Source organism: Rhea pennata, chromosome 25, assembly GCF_028389875.1.
Source record: "Rhea pennata isolate bPtePen1 chromosome 25, bPtePen1.pri, whole genome shotgun sequence".
In the NCBI taxonomy this organism is placed as follows: domain Eukaryota; kingdom Metazoa; phylum Chordata; class Aves; order Rheiformes; family Rheidae; genus Rhea; species Rhea pennata.
Window position 1 is genome coordinate 8187850 of NC_084687.1, and position 20436 is coordinate 8208285.

General features: G+C 41.5%; 1 protein-coding gene and 1 long non-coding RNA gene across 18 annotated transcripts in view; one reads left to right on the forward strand and one right to left on the reverse strand.

Moving 5' to 3' along the window:
* LOC134150962 (uncharacterized) overlaps positions 1-20436 on the forward strand; it is a 137264-nt gene that overhangs the window by 3460 nt on the left and 113368 nt on the right. For 2 of the 17 annotated variants that reach the window (XR_009960765.1, XR_009960776.1), the window contains exon 2: positions 3457-3593. The exons of the other annotated variants lie outside the window; for them this stretch is intronic. This is a non-coding gene — a long non-coding RNA (uncharacterized LOC134150962). The remainder of the gene's footprint in view (positions 1-3456; positions 3594-20436) is intronic. 17 annotated transcript variants of the gene reach the window in all.
* Positions 655-20354, reverse strand: TSPAN2 (tetraspanin 2). Its single transcript, XM_062595173.1, has 8 exons — positions 20259-20354; positions 17454-17556; positions 6326-6423; positions 5818-5892; positions 5227-5325; positions 3885-3959; positions 2877-2960; positions 655-1442 (listed from the first exon to the last, which is right to left on the reverse strand). Exons 1-8 carry the CDS (start codon positions 20325-20327, stop codon positions 1377-1379), a joined length of 669 nt encoding a protein of 222 aa, XP_062451157.1. The 5' UTR covers positions 20328-20354; the 3' UTR covers positions 655-1376.

A 20436-nucleotide genomic window follows, 5' to 3' on the forward strand; every position in this document is an offset into this window, starting at 1 on the left:
TATAAAAAACCTATGTAAATGCAAGCCTTGAGGTATTTCAAGAATACAGTGTAATTTTTATATCTGTCATGCAATGTATAACTGGTAGTATGAAAATTTACTTTATGGCTCTGTAGAAATGTCCTACCTACCTTTTCTGCCTTACACCCACAAGGAAGGGTGAGAGGTTGAGGTAAGAGCCCCATGGAAGCTGTGATAGTCACAGAAGCAGAAACAGAGGATATTAAAGTGCTACATGTCTTTCCCTGACTATTTTCACTCTTTAGCTGGCTGCTATAGACCAGTTAGTCAGATTCCATGGGTTATCTGACAAAGCTGCTGCTTTTCTGGATACAGGCTCCACTCTTGCACTAGCATATATGTACCATTTAGAGAGTCTTGCAGGATAGAGGGACATCTGAATAAAAATTTTAGTGGCTCCTTTAACTCACTGATTTTTGTCTCAGGCTAGCTTGGGAAGCTTAAGCACACCTTGCACTGCGATCGTTCACAAATGACTATGTATCTTGCCAGCTTTTCTCTTCTTTCTCCCTCTTCATTTAGCCTGGAGACACTTGGGCATATTTCTCCCCCAGAACTTTCTGCATCTGCATGAAGGTTGCAGACCCCCCTTAAAAAAAAAAAAAAAAAAAAAAAAAAAAAAAAAAAAGCAGGCTGTGCATATGGTGAAGTCAAAAGGTCTACTCACATGGATGCAAGTTTGCAGGAGCAGGCCCTTAGACACTACTTTTACTTACTTATTTATTTATTTATTTTAATGAAGTCCAATTTTATTAATTCTATTCTCTTTGGGCTTTGGAAAGAATAGTTACAAAATGGATCATGGGTGTTATTTTTTAAAATGGCATTTGTGCATTTGTGCTATTTTGATTCTTGGCAAGAGGGCTCAGTATGAAAGTTGTGTAAGCTTATGGATGGCTGCACACTCTAGCATAGTGAGGCCCTGGAAGAATATGCATGCATACATGTGTACACACCATGTATTCCATTTGCACATACTTAACCTAAACAAAGTATTGAATAGACAAACACCTGTTCATGTGCATATGTATCTGTAAGGAGAGACATGCATGTGCTTATACAATGTCTATAGATGTGTAAACTGCTAATTGCATGTATTCAAACATTAAAAATCAAATTAGTCTTAGATGCAATCTTTGTTTTTTTTTCATTAAAAAGGACATTTAAAAGCCCTTTTTTGTTCATTTCAGTTTTCCTATAACTAATGCAATGCACTGGCTCACCTAATGGGATGTTTTTTTCTCAGTATGTTAAAACACTAATTAAAATATATTACAATTATTAAGTTGGGTAGAAGAGCATTTCTTGTAAAGTTTAGTGTGGGACTCCTGGGACATAGTTGTGCAGCGAGAATTTTAGATCATGTCTCTTGTATTACGGATCGCACAGCAGAGAACCATGCTGAATATCATGCCAAAGATCTAGAAGAGAAGGAATGCAATTTAGGGATCCATTTAAAAAAAGAGTTATAAAACAGTCTGTGTATCAGAACAACCTGAAGGCTGTCATTGCTGGGTAGCAGGCAACTGCTTCTGTCTACAAAGCTCAAGACATCTGACAATTAACATGAAAGAGACTTCACTGATACTCAAAGCTAAGACTTTATCTGCCTACACTGATTTCATTGTTCTATATTCTAAATGTTATGGCCAGCATAAAAGGCCCCCCCCTCAAAATTAATATTATTAGCCTGAGTTAATACATACTCCATTTGTTAGAAAGAAGGAAAGAAGCATGGAAAAATGTAGTGACACATGTTTGCTGTTAAAAGAGGGTATAATTTCATAACTTCTACTGTATCTGAGATGAGAAGGCATAGACGAGATGCTCGTATTTCCCGTGTATCCTTGATGAGCTACCTGATTATCAGAACTTTGTCTCACTTGTGTTGCTTTGTATTTTTGAGTATACCATCATGTGTTATATAAGTCACACTTCAACTGATCTAGGCTTGCTTAAATTCTCTTTACCCACTCCATACGTAAACCCTTCCTCTGCTTTGAAGTACTCACCTAACTCTATGAATCTACTGCTCCTTATACTAGCTAGAAGTGTATTTCTTTACAAATCTTTTGGGTCTCCATGCTGTTGTTGGTTTCTGAATCTGAACAAGGTCATGGCAGACACAGTCTTGAAATTACTCTCTCTTAAAGCCTGCATTTGATGCAGACTGCCCACTTCTGCCAGATCCCTGCAGCAGGGTGACATCTATTGGTCACAGCTCCATCATGAAGGAGCAGACCTTGGGAAGACAGCAATACACTCTTGCGGGAGAAGGCGCAGTGTAAGGAAAATTAGATGCTTTGGTGACATCATTAGATGAATGAGCTACCTTTAACCAAGTGCTGTAAATTTAGGAGAGAAATACTGTTCTGAAAACTGTGCAGTTTAAATACCATTCCTTTAGCACAATACATACAAAATTGGTAATTGGGGAGAGAACATACTCTCCATTGCTTATGAAATCTAAAGAATGGATCCTCAAATGGACAAAAGTATCAATGCTTGCAGTTGTTTTGGAATAGATGAAATGCTGCTGTGGCCTTTTGCTTTTTGGTTCAGTCCATGTACACAGATTTTTCCTACTATTACAACAACAAAACGAAATTACCATTAAATATGCCAAAGTGAACCTGAGGACACAAAATGAACCAGTAAACCTGGAAGTCACTCAAATCTGTTTGTACAATTGTTAGCAATTCCCAGAGAGAGGACACACTGAAAGTGATAAGAATAGCTGCAGCTTTGAGGAGTCTCACCAACTGCTGCAAAACGTTTTCCACAAAGCTTTGAGTAAAGGACAGGGTACTGTGCACAAATTTAGATTAAGAGAGTGACAGCATGGATGTACTCACTGTGATGCCAGCAACTGCAATTCCAACAATTCCAACTAAATGCAGGTTAGCATCAATTACATTCTGGATTTCAACCAGGCAGTTCTATTAAAAACAAAATTAAAATATTTTTACTCCTGGAAAAATATACTCCAATGAACTCTGTCAACTCTCCTCATAAAGCAACAGATGAATATGAAAAATGCTATTGGACTCACTATCCTAACTTTGGTTTCTATGCCTTGTGTTTTGTTGGACAATTTTCATAGCACATTCTCTGTACTTTCATGTGCTGTTGTTTATCCCCTGTCTGTCCAGGTTGACAAGTGCAAGTCATCTTACAATCAGTTTACCCTAAATTTAAAAACCCTTCTGTGTCAGGCTATGTTAAATCAAAAAGTTTTGCCCTTCAGATTAATGTTGAGCTTGCAAGCAGATTCTGCAAAAGGTAGAAACAGCAGTACCCTTCTCAGCAACAACAAAGCTTCTAGGTAGGAGATCCTATATATGATTAGGACAGTCAGTTGCCAAATTTCAGCTTTCATGGGGCCTTTCATTTATGACTTCTATTCTGCTACATCCTTCCCACTTTGTTTTTCAGCTGGTATAATAACTGTCACACCTACCACAGGAGGCTACAAGCAGGCTTCAGAAATGAGGGGCAGATGTGTCTAATATTACCTCTAACTTACCTTCTACCTCTACTCTAACCCGTATGGCAGTACTGGAATTTGCAAGGTAAAGGAAGTTCTCCATTTCTTTCACTTACTGAATGTTTCCTTAAATGGTTGACATTAAAAGGTGATCTTTTAAGTAATCAGATGCCAACTGCCTTTTGTTTGAAATACCACACCTTTTTATTGGATACTAAGCTCTCAACCCAGTTGGCTCTCTGGGCCATAAAACTCATGTCATCCTGATGCTACCATCTGTGGTATCTTTGTTCCCTGTCACCAGGGAAATTTTTTTTAAACTATGACATGTCAATAGGAAAGTCATTAGGAAGAAAACAGAATAGAGGACACTTGCCTTTGGCATCTGGATGTTTTCTGGACAGGGTAATCCCATTTGTTGTTCCATACTATCTTTACCACAGCACTGGAGCTATAAGAAAGAGAGAAGAGTCAAAAAAAAAAAAAAAAAAAAAAAAAAAAGGCAGAAACCATAGGCTTGTTTCATACTGAAAGTGAGTTAATTGTCAACAGTAAATAACTGACAAAGAGAAACAATGTAGATCAAGTCACAGCTTATCCCCTGTAACAACTGCTACCTTTGTTCCAGTTACAACTGGACCAGGAAGAGAAATTATCAAAAATCAATTTCAAGTGTCTGAAGTCACAGTGAACAGACAAATATGTATTGACAAAAACTTCCAGAAGGAATTTTTATCATAGTATCTCATAACAAAGCACTTGGAAATGCAGATCCCTTGACTTGGAAATGCAGATCCCTGGCTTCCAAGGAAAGAGAAATTGTTAAATGGAGAAAGCAGAAAGTTCAAATAGCACATACAGTAGTATGGGCAACACACAACAGTCAGTTCTGTAACAGAACATGCTGGAATCTTTATTTCAGACAGAATGTAGTGCTGGGTTTGGAGACAGTGATAAATCAGAGCGCTTTAGAGGGTTTATTTTTCCTGTTTGCATATCTCCTACAAAATGCTTGGAATTCCTCTTGGGGTCAGAAATAACAGCCTTGGGAGAAGGACAGAAGGGTCTGAGGTTGTGAAATATTTGTTATAAGGAACGTGGGAATGCTGCAAGGAGCAACAGAGGTGAGGGGGGCTTGATCTCTGTGGGAGGCAATGTAGACAGAAAAAGAAATCAAGTGGGAATCAGGAAATTACAGGTTCTAATCTGTTTTAGACACTAACTCTCTGGGTGGCCTGAGCTGGATCACGTTATTATGTGCTTTTGGTTGGTTCTCTGTATTGTGTTGTTAGTGACAGGATTTGCCACTTAATATTATTGGTAACATTGTAGAGCCTGGGACACTGGACACATTTTTTTTTTCTCTGACAAATGAAGAGTTGGACTCAGATGTTTCTGTTCTCTCTGTGTTTTTGAGTATTCTTGGACTTTAAAATCCAAAAGGGCCATAATAGTCACGTCTTTTGTACAAAGACCAGAAGCATTCGCTCAAATTTAAAAGCCTGGCTGTTTTCACTTTCAAAGCCAGGGATCACTTGGGATCTGAAACCGAGAACTCTGTCATAGCCATCAGGAAACACAGTTATGAGCATCTGGCTTCAGTTTAAGCATCTTTCTGTTCTATTCTTTCATATGTAGTGGGTGACATACTGAATTTTAAAAGGTACTGTGAAACAGAGAAATAGTACAAGGTATTTACGCTCACAACAGCTACTCACAGCTGAGTGGTAGTGATAGATAGTCCCGTTGACCTTTTCTGGGTTTTTCATATAGTCATCATAAATGTCTTCATATATTTTCTGGGCTTCCTGTATTGCCTGCAGAAATCAGACTTCTCAAGTGAGAGGCAAGTAAGTCTTACCCAAAATCCAGTGCAAAATTCCAGCTTGTCATCGACTTCCAGAGCAGGAAATTACTTCTGGTAAATTGAGGCAGACATGATAGGAAAGATAGGAGCTTTGAGGACCCAATGGCATTCAGAGGGACTCCGCATAGGGCAGAAGAATCTACAGATGCTATATTCTGTGTTTTGGCCAAACACTCATTAGTTGGAGAAGTTCACTGCTACAGTTTATCTGTACTTTTCCCAAGCTATGCCCCCTTATCATATAGTTCTACTTGATGCTTCTCTTGGGCATAATGCTCAATCATATGTATAGATTGTCTTTAATAAAGGGGAGCAGAAACTGCTTCCTGTTTTGAAATGGGACTTGTGAGAACACAAGCTTTTTGTTGACTACAGATAAGAATGTCAGAGGGTCTTCTTGGGATAATTCTCTTGGAAAGAGTAAAAGTACACTGCTACTCACCCCTTTCTTGCCTATAAAGGCAAATACTCCAGCAGTGACCTCAGCAGCAAATATCACCAATAAGCAAGCAAAAAACTGCAGAGGGAGAAGAGAACTTTATGTTAATTTACTTTGCACAGTGTGCTTTATAGGGACTGCCAGTCAGTCCCTTATCCTTGTCCAGGCCTCAGCAGTGCACGCAGCAACTGATGGAGAAAGCTGGTAAGCAGGGTCAGTCAGTAGGATGTCAAGTCAGATTGCTTGTAATATGGAAACAGAGGTGAAGTGGCTCAGATAGCTTCAATGGAGAAGACAGAATGTAGTTCCTGGAAACACCTCGTAGGATATAAGCAATAGACCTTCTTCATGTATGGAAACTCTGCAATAGCACCATAGCTGGAGATTTTAAATTAGCCATTAAAAGGACATGAGACATTTCAGATCTTGGACAGCAAAGATCTTCCCACTAATGACACAAAATACATGCTTTTGGTTGATTTTCCAGCACAGACCAGGCCCTTTTACTTACTGCTCCAAGTAAGCACTGAGACTCCCGCGCTGCTCCGCAGCACCCAAAAAGTCCAACTGTGGTCATCAGAACCCCTGCTCCCACCAATACATAGAGTCCTATGGAAAATCAGAATCAGACAGGAATTTAAGCAGGTTTCTCTTCCCAGAGCCTGCTATCAATTTTGTCAGAACCACACATTCACATCCAAAACAACAACTGAGCCTACCTCTCACAAAGATACACCCCAGATACACTGAAATGCTGTTCTCACCACAAAAGGAGCCCAATGATTTCTTTAGAATTCTTGGGAAACCTCATGAAGACCAATGAGAAGGCTTCCACCTCTCAAGTTTCCTGTCCCAAGAGCAGCTCAGGCCAGGAAGAACATACACCAAACCATCCAGAACTACTTTATAACTCTTCAGTGAGGAATATAAGGCAAGAAGGTCCAATGTTGCTGCTAGAAGACTTATTTCTGTTGCAAAACCTGGAGCTGAAAATGTGCTGTAATGTTACATAGGGACAGAGGTAAGCTACCTGTCAGCAATGCTCAATCAGTTGCCTGGCAGTGTATAACGACATTAGCCAACTTCTTCCTGGGACTGTGTTGCTGAAAGGACTTGAAGCTACTGGCCAAATGGCCTGTGTGCATGTAGAGAAATTTCATGATATAAAGAAAGCCCAGCAAATTTTAGATCACCAGATTAAATGCATTAAGAGGATAATTAAACTATCTGGGGATGAGACTGCCAGCAAAGACCAGGCCAGAAACAGGTATGGAACATGGGAGATAGCAGTATAGCCCTGTACTATACTAGTATGTACTATATACTAGTATATACTAGTGAGTACTGAAGTAACACACCTGAGAACTGAGCTATGTTCAGAACTAGGCAGGACAAAGGCTGTAGGGGTAAGACAAATAGCATTCATCTCTGCCACGTGTAATGCTGCTGCAAATACACAAGTCCAGCATTATCTTTTGTTTGGGCTCTGTCTAGGACAAGAGGAATCTAGAGCACAGAATTCTTCCTTCCTCACTCATAAACTACTTGATCTATGCTTAGGCAATATACACCTTTGCATGTGGCTTCAGCTCCCATCAGACCACAACAACTGTTTGTACACTGTCTCTGAGTGCAATGCCAGCCAAAGTATCAAAAGCTCTGTGCAGTGCCTTTTAATTCTGCTCTTTGTCTTGTGTGGGCAGTGCTGAGTACACACAGAGACTTGCCATGCCTAGCTACTGCTAGAAAAATGCGCTACATTTCCCTCCCAAGTCATTAGGAGAGGACAGTGGAACTACGGACTATGCACACTAGAGGGCACAGTGAGTCCTGCTCTCAGATTTGACCACATACATTTTTTCATGAGAATGTTAATTATTTTCAAATATATATATATTTTTTAATATTATTCTTAAATCTGACCCAAATATTTAGGGTTAACAGAGATGCTAGCAGGCCTTGCCCGGTCCATAACGGGAAATCATACATATGGCAATTTGCAATGATTGCTAGGAAAATGAAAAAGCAAACAAATTATAAAAATGTGAGTGTAGAGGATCTAGCCAAATATATGCATACAAAATTATATTAACTTGCTCAGTGCGTATGGTCATGACTTAATTTGGACTGCCTCGTAGCTGCAGCCTCCTTGAAGAAGGCAGGTTTCTGCCTGGCCATTCATTGCGTACTCCCTGTCCAGTCACTGGTTATCACCCAAATATGCATCCCACCTCTTGTGATTCTTCTCCCCTCCCCTTCCTCCTTGCCCTGTACCTTTCTTGCAGTGAGGATGGCCAGTGAAGAACACACTGTGCTAAATACTGATCAAGTAATTTTGATTAATATGGCCTTGCCAGGTCTGAGATGACAGAAAAGTGGGATTTGCTGCTGAATGTGTTGATGGATCATATTCTGTATTTTCCAGAATCTTAATATTCAGCACCTGGTGACTCACCAGGACTGAGCACTCTTCAAGCTAATGCTTGTACACACATCCACAGTGCAGCTGCTTTCACAGAAGGAGGGATGCATAAAGGTGTATATGGGTCAGGAATAAAGGTCAGCCTTTGTGGAAGGTGAATTGGAAAAACACTAGTTGCAACTTCTCTCAGGTGCAGTACCTCCTGTTCATTTGCCATACACCAGAACTGTCATTTGGAAATCTCCATGGTAACAAATACCATATAATTATGAAGATGTATCCTGGATGCTTTTTTGCATGTCACTCCCTACTCCAGTCCCCTAATTACTTATTAGGCAACTTGAGAGAGAGAGACTTTTCTATTAAGAAGACTTTTCTGGAAGAAGCCTTCCTATTTCTTTTTGTTACTTCTAGCTAGAGAAGACAAAGTTCTTTGAGGCTCAGGGGTGAGACTACTTTGAATTTGCTTGTCTGAGAAACAGACTGTGCATTTCACTTGCATGACTCATAGCTAAACTGCTACTTCAATCAGAACTTCCCTTTTAAGGCCTGTTACAGGAAGAACTTCTCACATCACTCACTAAAAGCAGAATTTGCTTCGAGTCCTGGCCTCTTAGTTGTGCTAGCCAACAGTTTAAAACTACCTCCTTCCATCTCCTGTTCAGGAGAGCTCATTCCAGAACTTGTCCTCGCTTGGCCTGGGACTAGTAATTCCTGATACTCACAGAACTATTTCTAGCTGGAAAATACTGAGGATACTTAAAAAAAAAAACAATCCACAAAACTAAAGGTGTTTTTAAATGTCTACTGTATATACATACACACAACCTTTCACACAGGAAGGAGGCACTTTAAAGGCTGCTTGAAAAAAATTCAAAGGGAGCAGCTTACTTCTCATCTTGCACTGAGGATTCTTAGTCCCCAGATCTAGATATGCTCAGCTGGAAAGATGTTCAAGGAATAGATTCAGAAATGTCCCAGATGGTGTCAATATCTAAGACAGGGAGCTAGGATTCCTTTTCTTAGGGCATGGGGATGTAACTAGCAATGGAGAAATATGCCAAATGTAAGACGCATGGAGAAAGTATCATCTGAAATTTTGTAATAGGAATAGACCTAAGCTGAAAAGCAAGGCTCTTTAGAAGAGAAAGAAAAAGAAAAGGATGAGAATGGTGCTTTTTATGGCACCCCTTAGAATCACAACTTTACTTAGAGACATTTTCCACTGATAGCAGTCAGTTCAGTCCAGTTAAAATCAGCAAAGAAGCAGACAAGTCAGGAGTTTGGTGGTGTTAGTCTCATTCATTGCTATGGGATAGTATCATGTGTCAAAAGTAACTAAACTTCATTAGACCCTATTCCTTCAAAGAAAGCAGAATGGAAAGCAAAGCTTTAATCATCTCCTGTTCATAACTGCTTCCATCGTAAAATACAAAGCCTTGCCATGGTCTCCAATTTGGCATCCACAGCACAGCAGAAAGAGAAACAACAAAGATGCTTACTTAATACTCGCAAAGTGGAACACATTTGTTAGCCAGAAACTCTTACACAAAGAACACTTCTCCACAAGGCTCAGCATGGTGAAAAGAAGTGTGCAGGTCAGATCAAGGTGGAAAACTTGTTTTGTTGAATGGAATATTTTGAGAAGAGTGTCTAGTTGCAGCTGTTGGTGCAGCAAGAGTAGAAGAGTACAAGTTAGAAAGGAGCCAATTTTTTGAGGCCCGTTTGAAATTTTTCCTCTTATTTCTTCTTGCCTTTGTTCATTTCCTGATTCCTAATTTTGTCACTGCTTTGGTCTCTATCTGCTAATGAAGAAGAGAGAGGGTTATACAACTTACTAGTATCTAGAGTTTTTTGGCATGCTGTTCTGCACACAGAAACAGACACCAAGTGAATAGAGTACCAAGATCAGTCACGCTACTATGTCATTAAAGAGGGCAAACATGGGACCAAAGGCAGAAACCTGTCATGCATGTGGCTGCCTGCAACTCAGGGAACATAATGCATCTGCATGCAAGTCTCACAAAGCAAGTTAGTCTCAGTCCCTTAGTGCCAACGGGATGAAAAGACACTTTCCAAAGAATTAAACTCCATGTGCAAAATGCAACAGAAGATTGGTTGATTTGAGCCAACAAACTGATGACTATGAGGGACACTGGAGAAAGTATGGGCCTCTATATAAACACAGTGAAATGAAAATGAAGTTTCATAGGAATGAGTTTTTTGAACAAAACCAATTTGTGACCTTTTTTTGTGAAAATCCCTGCTGTTTATCTGTTTTTTATCTGTGGGAAAATATTCTGGGTTTTGTTTTTAGCTGTGCTAAAACAAACACACAGAGACAGATTTTTGTAAGCTGTGAAGACAAATGATCACTTCCATTTTAACAGTATATCAAGTGAGAGAATACTAAACAACATATTGATTTTTCTTCTGGCTGAAAAACAGAGTGTGAGAGGGAGAAAAGCCCATACTTCAGCCACTGTTTCAGTTTGCAAACAACAAAGTTGGAAAGCATTAAAGCGGCAGCTTTTCTACACACTCAGTTTTTTTTATTCATCCTATGGGAAAATCATTATTTCCTGAAAGGAAAATGTCACATGAGGATATGCCCTGAGAAAATTTCAACAGGAGGGATTCCCACTTTCCCGCAAACTCTGCTTTGTAATTGTAAGGGGAACAGACAGTTAATCAAGAAGTTGAGTGGCAACTATGCCTGCAAATAGTAAAGAACAGCAAAGTCACAACTGAACAGACATCTTGACTGGACTCTGTGTTCAAGGCACAGAATTCTTCCATAAGATACTGTTTTCTCTGACTGTGCACACACATACCCTATTGGGATTGGACTTGGAGACAGCAGATCTGCAAGCGTGAAGGAGCACCCCAAGAAGGATGAAGAGTATTTTGTGTGCCATTTGTGGATGAACAAAACCATTGCACTTAGCACTAAGACAGAATTTCATCATTTTAGGTTAGGCAGAAGAGAAAGATGGAGTTTTAGAACTACTAACTGCAATATGTCTTTATGTGTATCAGAGTGAGGGAGCAATCAGCCCCATTTTAGAAAAATGATGTGTGAAATCTGTAAAGACTCTTATTCTTGCTCTTTATTCTTTAGAGTGATTAAAAACCTATGTCAATGTAACATGCAAGTCTATGCATAACTAATCTGAAAGGAAATGCAACTAGTTCAATAGTTTGCCCTATGGCACTTGGACAGAGTAACAGCTATGTCCTTAGACTCACAATCCCTTTCTATTGCCATTGCAAAGAATTACATGATTGGCAGGGACGTTTACTGCCGATGTTTTATGAACCAGAAAGGAAACATTACAACACAAAGCAGACAGTGAGGAACCTATTAACGTGAGTGTTAAAACCATTCTTATTTCAGACAAGGTATGAACCATCACCACTGCCACCAGCTACCCTCTGCCAGCTTCTCAGGCTGGTAGAGATCTAAGTTTAGACTCCAGAATAGAACCCATTCACAGAGCTGTTTTTCTCCAAAATCTCACTCAGAGCTTTGAAATACAAATTCATGTCCAGAGCCAATTGCAAAGAGCAGGAGGAGACAAAGGCACAGTATCTCTGTCTGGTTTTATTTCACATGGGTTCCTTGTTTACCTGGCTACTACAGTCACTTTTTCCATTTTAAATAGTTATGCTCTTTCTTTTTTTGGGCTGAGTAACCAGCACTAAACAAACCACTGACTGTTCATATTCCATCACGAAAACAAGCAGCTCTGTTCTTTGCATAAGGGATCCAGAGGCAGTGATGACAGGAGTCCTAGAACCCAGACATGATTTGAAGAGATTTTCCTGAGGTTGTATGTGAATTACAATCTTTGAGGCAAATGTGTTCCTCCTTAGAAGAACTGAGGCTCTCAAACCTCAGTTGAGCACCAAGAAACAAGTAGTGCAACTGCACAGTTGGAAAAGATGAGAAACACATGTAGGAGTTGGAAATAACTGGCTAGACAGGGCACTAGGGTGACCTGCAGCTGCCTAGAGAAAGGGGTGAGTTATAGAAGTCAAAGAAGGAAATGGCATAACTGTCAGTTCAACTGCTGTTGCTTTGCGGAACTGACTGGCTTTTAGGCAGCTGCACACAAAAAGATTGTGTGTGGAGGGGAGAAAGGTGAAGACAATTTACCAAGGAAAAACGATAGTTTAAAACACATTACGTTTAAGTGACTCATTAAAAAATTAAATGCCTCCTGATTCTCAGCATATTGCAAACACAAAGCAGTCAGTCTGAGGTAACTGGACAGATTGTTCTACTTGGTTTAATTAGCTTGTTTTATTAGAACTCTGACTTTGTGATGGCCTTGCCTTATACTCTGCCAGGCAGGATACTGGTTTTAGGAGCTACTTGCTAGGTCATGTGATCCAGCACAGAAACTGAGGACTTTGCAACAGCTTCCCTTTTGAGTATGGGGTTTTGTTTTTATTTTGTGTTATTTGTTTAAACTGATTTCCAGTGCAGCAGTTTTTGTTTTCTAGCCAAGAAATTACTATCAGCCTCTTCTATACCTCCCTTCCTTAACCACAGAAGAAGGGACCTGCACAGAAGATGACAGGAAGAAAGATAGATAAGTTCATTGCTTAAGTCTTAAGTACAGACTAAAAGCCTCTGCAAGGTCCCATACACATGATGGCAGGACTGCTTGACACACCATTTTTGCTATTGCATGTCTGCGCAGAGGCTACTTTGCCAACAGCTCTTATTTTAAAGGCTGATAGAATTAATGGGGCAATGGACCTTGGAGAGAGATTATTGCTGACTGAGAGTATAGTGCTTGACCCCAAAATATGTGAACAGAAGTACAACAACCAAGTACAGGAACAGAGAATTGCAGTTCACGTAGACTTAACTGCTGGCCAGCTCCTGCTTGTGTGGGCACCTACTACTATGGAGAAAAACTACTAATATCTTTCAGCTTCAGACATGACTTCATATTCTAAGGCATGCAACATCTAACTGTACCTTTCAAAGCCAGAATTATCACTCGTGCTCTCAAAGACCCCAGGGAAGAGCCACAGCCATCCTGAAACTTTTACCCACAACTGGTCTGGCCCTGACGAATGCCTGGACCACAGCTTTGATCAGGGAACTGCAGCAAAGAAAGCATAACATAGGAGAAAGATTGGAACTCTCACTGTGCAGGAGAAACAATGCTTCAACGCTGACAGCTGTGGGAAAGTCATCCAGGTTGATTCATTCACATTCAGTTGTTTCTGTTACCCTTCATAGTTGTCTTGCAGGGTACATACATTTCATTGTTTACTGTAATTGGCAGTGATGTGACCAATGGCACTTAACATATTAGGAGCTCACAGAGTTTGTCCTCTGTGTTTTCCATGGAGCCAAAGCAGATTTTCATCCTCATCCACGAAATGCAAAAAGGGAAGAGGCAGTATCTTGAACTGTTCCTTAAGAAGTCCCTGCATTAGTTTTTTCTTCAGAAATGCTGAATTTTCACTCAGTAGGTACTCTGTCATCATGTGTGTGCTTTAAGTATTCTTAAATTTACGAAAAAGAACTAATTCAGGACCAATTAACTATGAGACCGCAATGCGGACATGTTGGGTTCAAAGAATCACCTCTCTTTCCCTCCTGACAGTTGTATGCTTTCCTGCCCAGTAAAAATTCAGCAGACTCTTGGCATAGGAATCTCAGGAAAGAGGAAGAATCCAAGGGAATTCCCTTTTTTTCTACAGCTCTTTGCTCCATCTGGTCAGTACAATGTCACAGACAACTCAGATGAAAGAGGTGACTGCCCAGCTATTGACCTTTGCTGTAATTATCCTTTCTTTTTTTTTTCCTGAAGAATAGTTGTGAGAGGAATATATGAAATCTACCAGAGCTGAACTGAAAAGGAATCAGGAAAGCTGCAGTTGCGCCTTAGCACTTTGAAGCACAGGCACAAAAAAACATTATGAGACGTTCCAACATACAAGTACTGGTATGTCTGCCAATGCAGTGGGAACTTCAAAAGCTAGGGGGCTGGAGGAAGAGAATTTTAGGAGGCTACTCCTTGTATGCAGTTGGAAACTAATCTTCAGCTCCAGCACGAGCTACACTCAGTAGAGCAGCAGGAGACTGCATGGGACAAAGGGTTCCTGTGGGTAAGTTTAAAAACTGCTAACTGTAGTGAGAAATATGGATCACTGAACACAAAACCACAAGCAACAGAAAACTAATGACACGTATGTGCTTGACCTTGGCACTGCTGCATGCAAGTTGTTCTCAAACTGACAGAAACATTTCAGTGGCTGGAAAAGATGAACACGCTTGGTTGGCAAGTTGTGGCTAAAACTATTCTAGGGGGCAGAAAGACAGATGGACTGCTGGTAAGGGACAGGGCTGTTTGGGGAGACTCATTCTGGCCTAATGGAAAATGCAAGGATGTAATTATCAATTATTTTAAACTAAAACAAATGTTCAGATCCGGGGGTGGAGGGGAGGAGAAAGAAGTAAGTACAAGGAAAAAAAAAAAAAAAAAAAAAAGAAAAGTTGGATACAGCTGACAACTCAATCCAGGTATAAAAAGAACAGAATGTGCTGCTCTTTGGAATCAAAAAAGGAGATGTTACCTGCAGGATGGTGATCCTGGACAGTGCTTCAGTCTACAAAAGAAACTGCATACAGCTGAAGCTTTTTCCAAACACTGTGTTGGAGCTGATCGCATTACAGCGGTTTGAGTTATCACAAAGCAGCCACAGAGTTCAGTGAAACATCTGTAGAGATTATTTTGAAATGTATGGCCCTGTGTTTATGTCTCCAAGTCATACTGATGATCTGCTTTCTCTTTCAGCCCTCTGGGCAGCTGCTCCTTGTATACTGCAGACTTATTACATATTAAGAATTGCTATGTAAAATCCTGGCTGTCACCCAGGATGCATGGTACAGAACAAACACAGAGAGTTGAATAAACAAGACTCCTAGAAGCTCCTTGAGAAGGACCCAATGGACAAATGTCAAGGGAGACTCAGAATTGGAATCTTCAGAGTTGAAGAACTTGAGCATGACTATCAAGTGCAGCTTTGTCTGCTGCAAAAAGAAATACTGGCACTGAACTTATCACTGTTCCTTTACCACAGCCTTAGTCAGAGGTCATTAACAGCCTCAAACTTCTAACAGCACTGGCTGCCCCATCAGATGCTCGGGAGTTACAACAGCATTTAGCAAGATTAGTAATGAGGAAGAGGAGCAGAATTTTTTTGTTTTGTTTTTCTTTAACAAGCACACTCCACTCTGAGTACAATGCCTATTATTGGAGAGAGACAAAGTTTGCCGTAGAGTTCAGTCAAGAGTGCAAGTTCAAAAGATCTCATCATATTTATGTCCTGTTCCTTAGCACTTCCTTTGCTAGTGGTTACATTTTACAGCATACAGCTCTATAAATACCTGTGAGAATCAGCCCAACAATACTTGAGTGGCATGGTATACAACTTAACTTTTACAAGAACATACCCTGAGGCTTCCTAGAATGAACATCTCTGAATAGCTTTTGTAATTCCTACTCAGGACTGAAGCCGATTAAACCTTTCAGAGATCTTAATACATATGAACCAAAGCAAATCTTATTTGCCCAGCATTACAATCTGTCCTGCAAAGCTGTGAAACAACTGTGGTGCTTATTCATATCACAAGATCTATTACTTTATGGCATCTAACAAGCCAACAATGACTGTGAAGGCCAGAACATCCTTCTGTCTTCTTCAGTCTCCTGTGTCAAACATAAAAACATGAGGCAGAGAAGAGTTTCAAGATACAGCATATGAATTCAGCAAGCATAAACTGGATCTGGAGATGAAGTGATGGTCCAGCCTACTGCTGAAGTAGCATCTCAGATAAAAGAGAACAAGTAAACCATGCATTCTAACTCTGGGTCTGTAAAGATGCCACAGGGTATTTTACAGTAACCTGGATGTCCCAGACAAATTTCTGTCTAAATGGTTTTATTCTGCCTTCTAAGTTCCCACAGAAGCTTTGCTGGACATAATACTCTACCCATCTGTTCCCACAGTATTGTACAGTTTGCTAAATGTTTCTGGCCCTGTTGCATGTAATAAAAGAGCTTTGGGTTAGGACTGAGGTGTGTCAAGGCAAGGTCTCCTGTGAAGAGAAAGAAGATATTTAAAAAACCGCCCAGCCCAGTTAATAGTCCTGTGATGGGTAACTGACGGCCATAGGACACCCTGGCTCAACTTCCATTTGAGCAAGCAGTCAGTGCCCCCAGTGCCTGTATTTAATTGTTTTATGTTCACAGCCAAGATTTTCTCTTCCCTGGAGCTCTCCAGGTACTCCTCTGTCAAGGTGGCTTGATGGACAAGGCAGAACAGGATTCATTAACATTTGGCATATGCAGATGGCAAAAATGAATATATGAATTGGATTTTATTGGGTGAGTTCATCCTGAAGCATATATATTAAAACAGAAAAAATCCTAAGTCTTATAATGTAAAGACAAATTGCAATTGGCAATGGATGGGGCAATGCAGTTGCTGACAGTCCTAGACAGCTGCTGTTTAAAGATATCTATAGACATGTAACATGGCATTTCCAGAAGACCCAACTGGAATTCATAGGGAGAAAAATATTTTAAATTTCTGAAATCAGATGTGGCCAATACTACCAGCTCTCTGGGCTTGGGGAGCTGGCCAATTCCTGCCTAGGCTGGAGGAACAGTTCCTGAGATGACTGAACACTGCAGTTTTACTTCTCAACCATGGAAGGGTTTGCTGTGATTTCCAAAACCACACTGAGGGCCTCTGTGTGCAGACACAGAGAGAACTGATGAGCAAAAGTCTTACTGCGGCACTGGTAGTGGAAACATTCAGAAGTGACACTGTCACCATTGTTCTGTTGGCTAACAGCTGCACAGAAACTCCGGAAGGATATATTGGTGAGCCCTATTTCACAGCCCTCTCAACTTCTTCAACAGTATCAACAACTTACTTACAAAATCGTACTTAAGGATTGGATCAGGTCTGAAAGAAGAGTTCAGTTAGGCCTAAGGAAGCTGATGCTGAGAAATGAGGAAAGCCATCACCCACATGATACACAGTGCCACAATACCTGCTTCTGTGCAGTTCAACTCAGGAATTGTTGGCCTTCATTTAATTTAATGTGTAGAGTGTGTTGCATGCCCCAAGATGAAAAGCAAGTCTGACAGCTACTGTCAACACAAGCACTTTAACTCACCCATGAAGAAATACTCTGGAGATCTTTTGTCTGAAGCAAACTCTGCCATGACCCCACCAAATCGCAGCCACAGACCAAAGGCAATGACGGCCAATCCTGCTAGCTGGAAAATAAATACACTAGTTAATACTTTAATGTCCACTGGCTGGAGAGCATCAAAGAGTGGTCACTGGAACTTTGTACTTTCTTGAAACCCCACAGCTAAGGATTGTGCCATCAGAAAATTCAGGGACCTTTTGCTAGTATTTGATAACACTGATTTCCTAGCATAGAGCAATGTGCATCTTTGCTTCAGCTCAATTCACTGGTGATTTTCAAATCTTATAAATAAGCTCTTTTAGTCATCAAACTTCGGCCTGAATTGCAATGAGAAATGGAACAGGGTAGGAGGTGAGGGAGTGAGTACACATGAGAACAGAGAAGCTGCAAAACCAGCAGAGTACACTCTTCCCTCCTTCCTACCCCCCAGAACTGCTCTGCAGCGAGACAGGGTGCAGTAGGCCAGTGCCACTCTAGGCCTGGGCCTGGACTGAAGACAATATTCTGTAGTAAAACCTCTGTCCAGGGAAGTGCTGCCTGCCTAGCAGTTGAGCTCTGCTGGCTTGACACACACCAAACTGTTATGACAGAAGTAATTTCACTGACTTTTTTCAACCCTCATCACTGTTCTAGGGGTAAATAGCAGCCACTTGGGCTGAGAAGTGCCTTCTCCCCCTGTATGCATCACTGTTCCAGCTCCAGGATCATGAATCATAGAATCAGTAAGGTTGGAAGGGACCTCTGGAGATCATCTAGTCCAACCGCCCTGCTCAGCAGGGTCACCTAGAGCCTGTTAGACAGGGTTGCATCCAGGCGGGCCTTCAATATCTCCAGAGAAGGAGACTCCACAACCTCTCTGGGCAACCTGTTCTAGTGCTCCATCACTCTCACAGTGAAGAAATTCCCCCTCACGTTCAGGCGGAACTTCCTGTGCTTCAATTTCTGCCCATTGCCTCTTGTCCTGTCACATGGGACAACTGAAAAGAGCTTGTCTCTGTCCCCCTGACACCCTCCCTTCAGATACTTAAACAACACTGTAACAAACCACAGTAAAATGAGATATATGATGCTGTGGAAGCTGGACCTCTGACTCATCATCACACCAAACTAGAGATGACAGTCTGGCCATTTCAGAGTTGCTGCTGCTGTTGAATTGTGAGAAGGGTTCTGTTTAGAGGCTTATCCAGAAAGAAGGGGGAGTCTATATTGCTCTTAGAGATGTGCTGAAGTTAAGCATGTTTGAACCAATTATGACAGGATAGTTTTCCTATAAATCACTGTGGGACTTACTATCATAACTAGCATGTAAAAGAGCATATAGCTGAACAGCTCAGGATCACAGCTTTACTCACTGAATGTGAAAACCAAGTTAAGTTCTGGCTCAGAGAATGAAAGTCCCACCCCAGCCACGATCGTGGCCTGGGAACTCGCCTGCTACAAGCAGGGGCTCAGCCTTGGGACTGCCAGAGCTCATTAGGCAGGCAGCTCAAGTCCCTTCCTGTCCGGGCTTCTAAGTGATTCTGGTAGCTTAGATATGTTTGAAATGAACAGCCAAATCCAATTGAGGGGATGATTTCTTCCTTCTCAGTGTAAATGGAGATAACAAAACACAGTAATTGTCACTTCTGTGAGACAACATAACACAAAGCTTTGTCCTTCTCCTGCTGACTTGCAGCTGCAGCTGAGCAACATCATTCTGCTCACAGTGCTTGCAGCACAGCAGCACTGTGTACTTGGAGCTTGCAGTGCTGTCACCAAAAGGGAAAAGCATTTGGTTTAACTGTGTTTAAAGCCTAAAGGAGACAAAATCCCCAAATTGCTTGCTCCAAAAGACTAAATAGGAATATTTTATTACTTTTTTTAAAAAAATAACATAATCAAAAAGCAGGAAGACATTAAAAAACCCCACATTTCTGATTATTTTTTCGATGTGAAACTGAAAAGTTCACACTTTCCACTGTGAAACTGACAGTGCATGGGGGAAACTGAAAGAGAGAAGTAAGGGATCTTGAATTAAGTTGTGCTCTGACACTGTGACTGTTAAGAAGGTGTGATAAGTGAGCATAACATTCTCCAATCTCATGAGGATGTTACAATTAATAGAATCAAACAATAGAAGGGACCTCTGGAGATAACCTGATCCAAACCCCCTGCTTGGGTGGTGTCTGCTAGAGTAGGTTGCCCAGGACTGTGTCCAATAAAACAGTTTCAGTGATACATTAGGGCAGCACTCAGCAAAGTGCAGTATTATGCAAGAACTTTGTCTCTCAGGATGAGTTTGTAAAAGTAGAAGCTGTTGGCTCCTTGTTTGGAATTACATTGTTAAAAAGCAATTTGATGCTGTGAAGAAGTGGTACTGGGAGATCCTCTAACAGCCTCCTGTTGTTTGAAAATTTATGCTTTTGGGGAAATGGTCTTTGCTTTAAAAAAAGTTAAGAAAGATGTTGTCTCTGCTCAGTACTGTCCTCTTTATCATAGGAATATGTATTTTCCTAGCAAGAGATGTAGCTTTATAAAAGAGAGTAGAAGTCAAGAGCACTGGTGGGGTGTTCTTGCAATGCAACCCTAGGTTGCTCCCTTCCGAGGGGCCCGCAGACCTCCTCAAAGCAGGGGGCAGCGCTGTGAGACTCCCGTGCGGCGGCAGGCCCACGGCACCACGCCGGCTGCAGCCTGCCCGGCGGGTCGGGGCCCCGCGGCAGTCAGGGGCACCTCCCGCAGGGCCCGCCCCGCCCCGCCCCGCCCCGCCCGGCGCCGCGCGGCGCTCACCCAGAAGGTCAGGTTGAAGATAAAGAGCAGGATCTTGATGCAGCGCATCCCCTCGCGCCCCGTGCCCATGGCGGGCACCCGCTCCAGCAGCAGCTCCCAGCGCGGCGCGGGGCGGGGCGGGAGCCGGGAGGCAGGTGCGGGGCTGGAGCGGGAGCCGGGGGGCGGGGCCGGGGCGGGC

Coding starts and splice junctions, on each gene's coding strand:
- TSPAN2 (XM_062595173.1), bottom strand. CDS start 20,327: ATGGGCACGGGGCGCGAGGGGATGCGCTGCATCAAGATCCTGCTCTTT. Junction 17,557..20,258: donor TCTTCAACCTGACCTTCTGG/GTGAGCGCCGCG, acceptor TTTATTTTCCAG/CTAGCAGGATTGGCCGTCAT. Junction 5,326..5,817: donor CCTTTATAGGCAAGAAAGGG/GTGAGTAGCAGT, acceptor TGATTTCTGCAG/GCAATACAGGAAGCCCAGAA.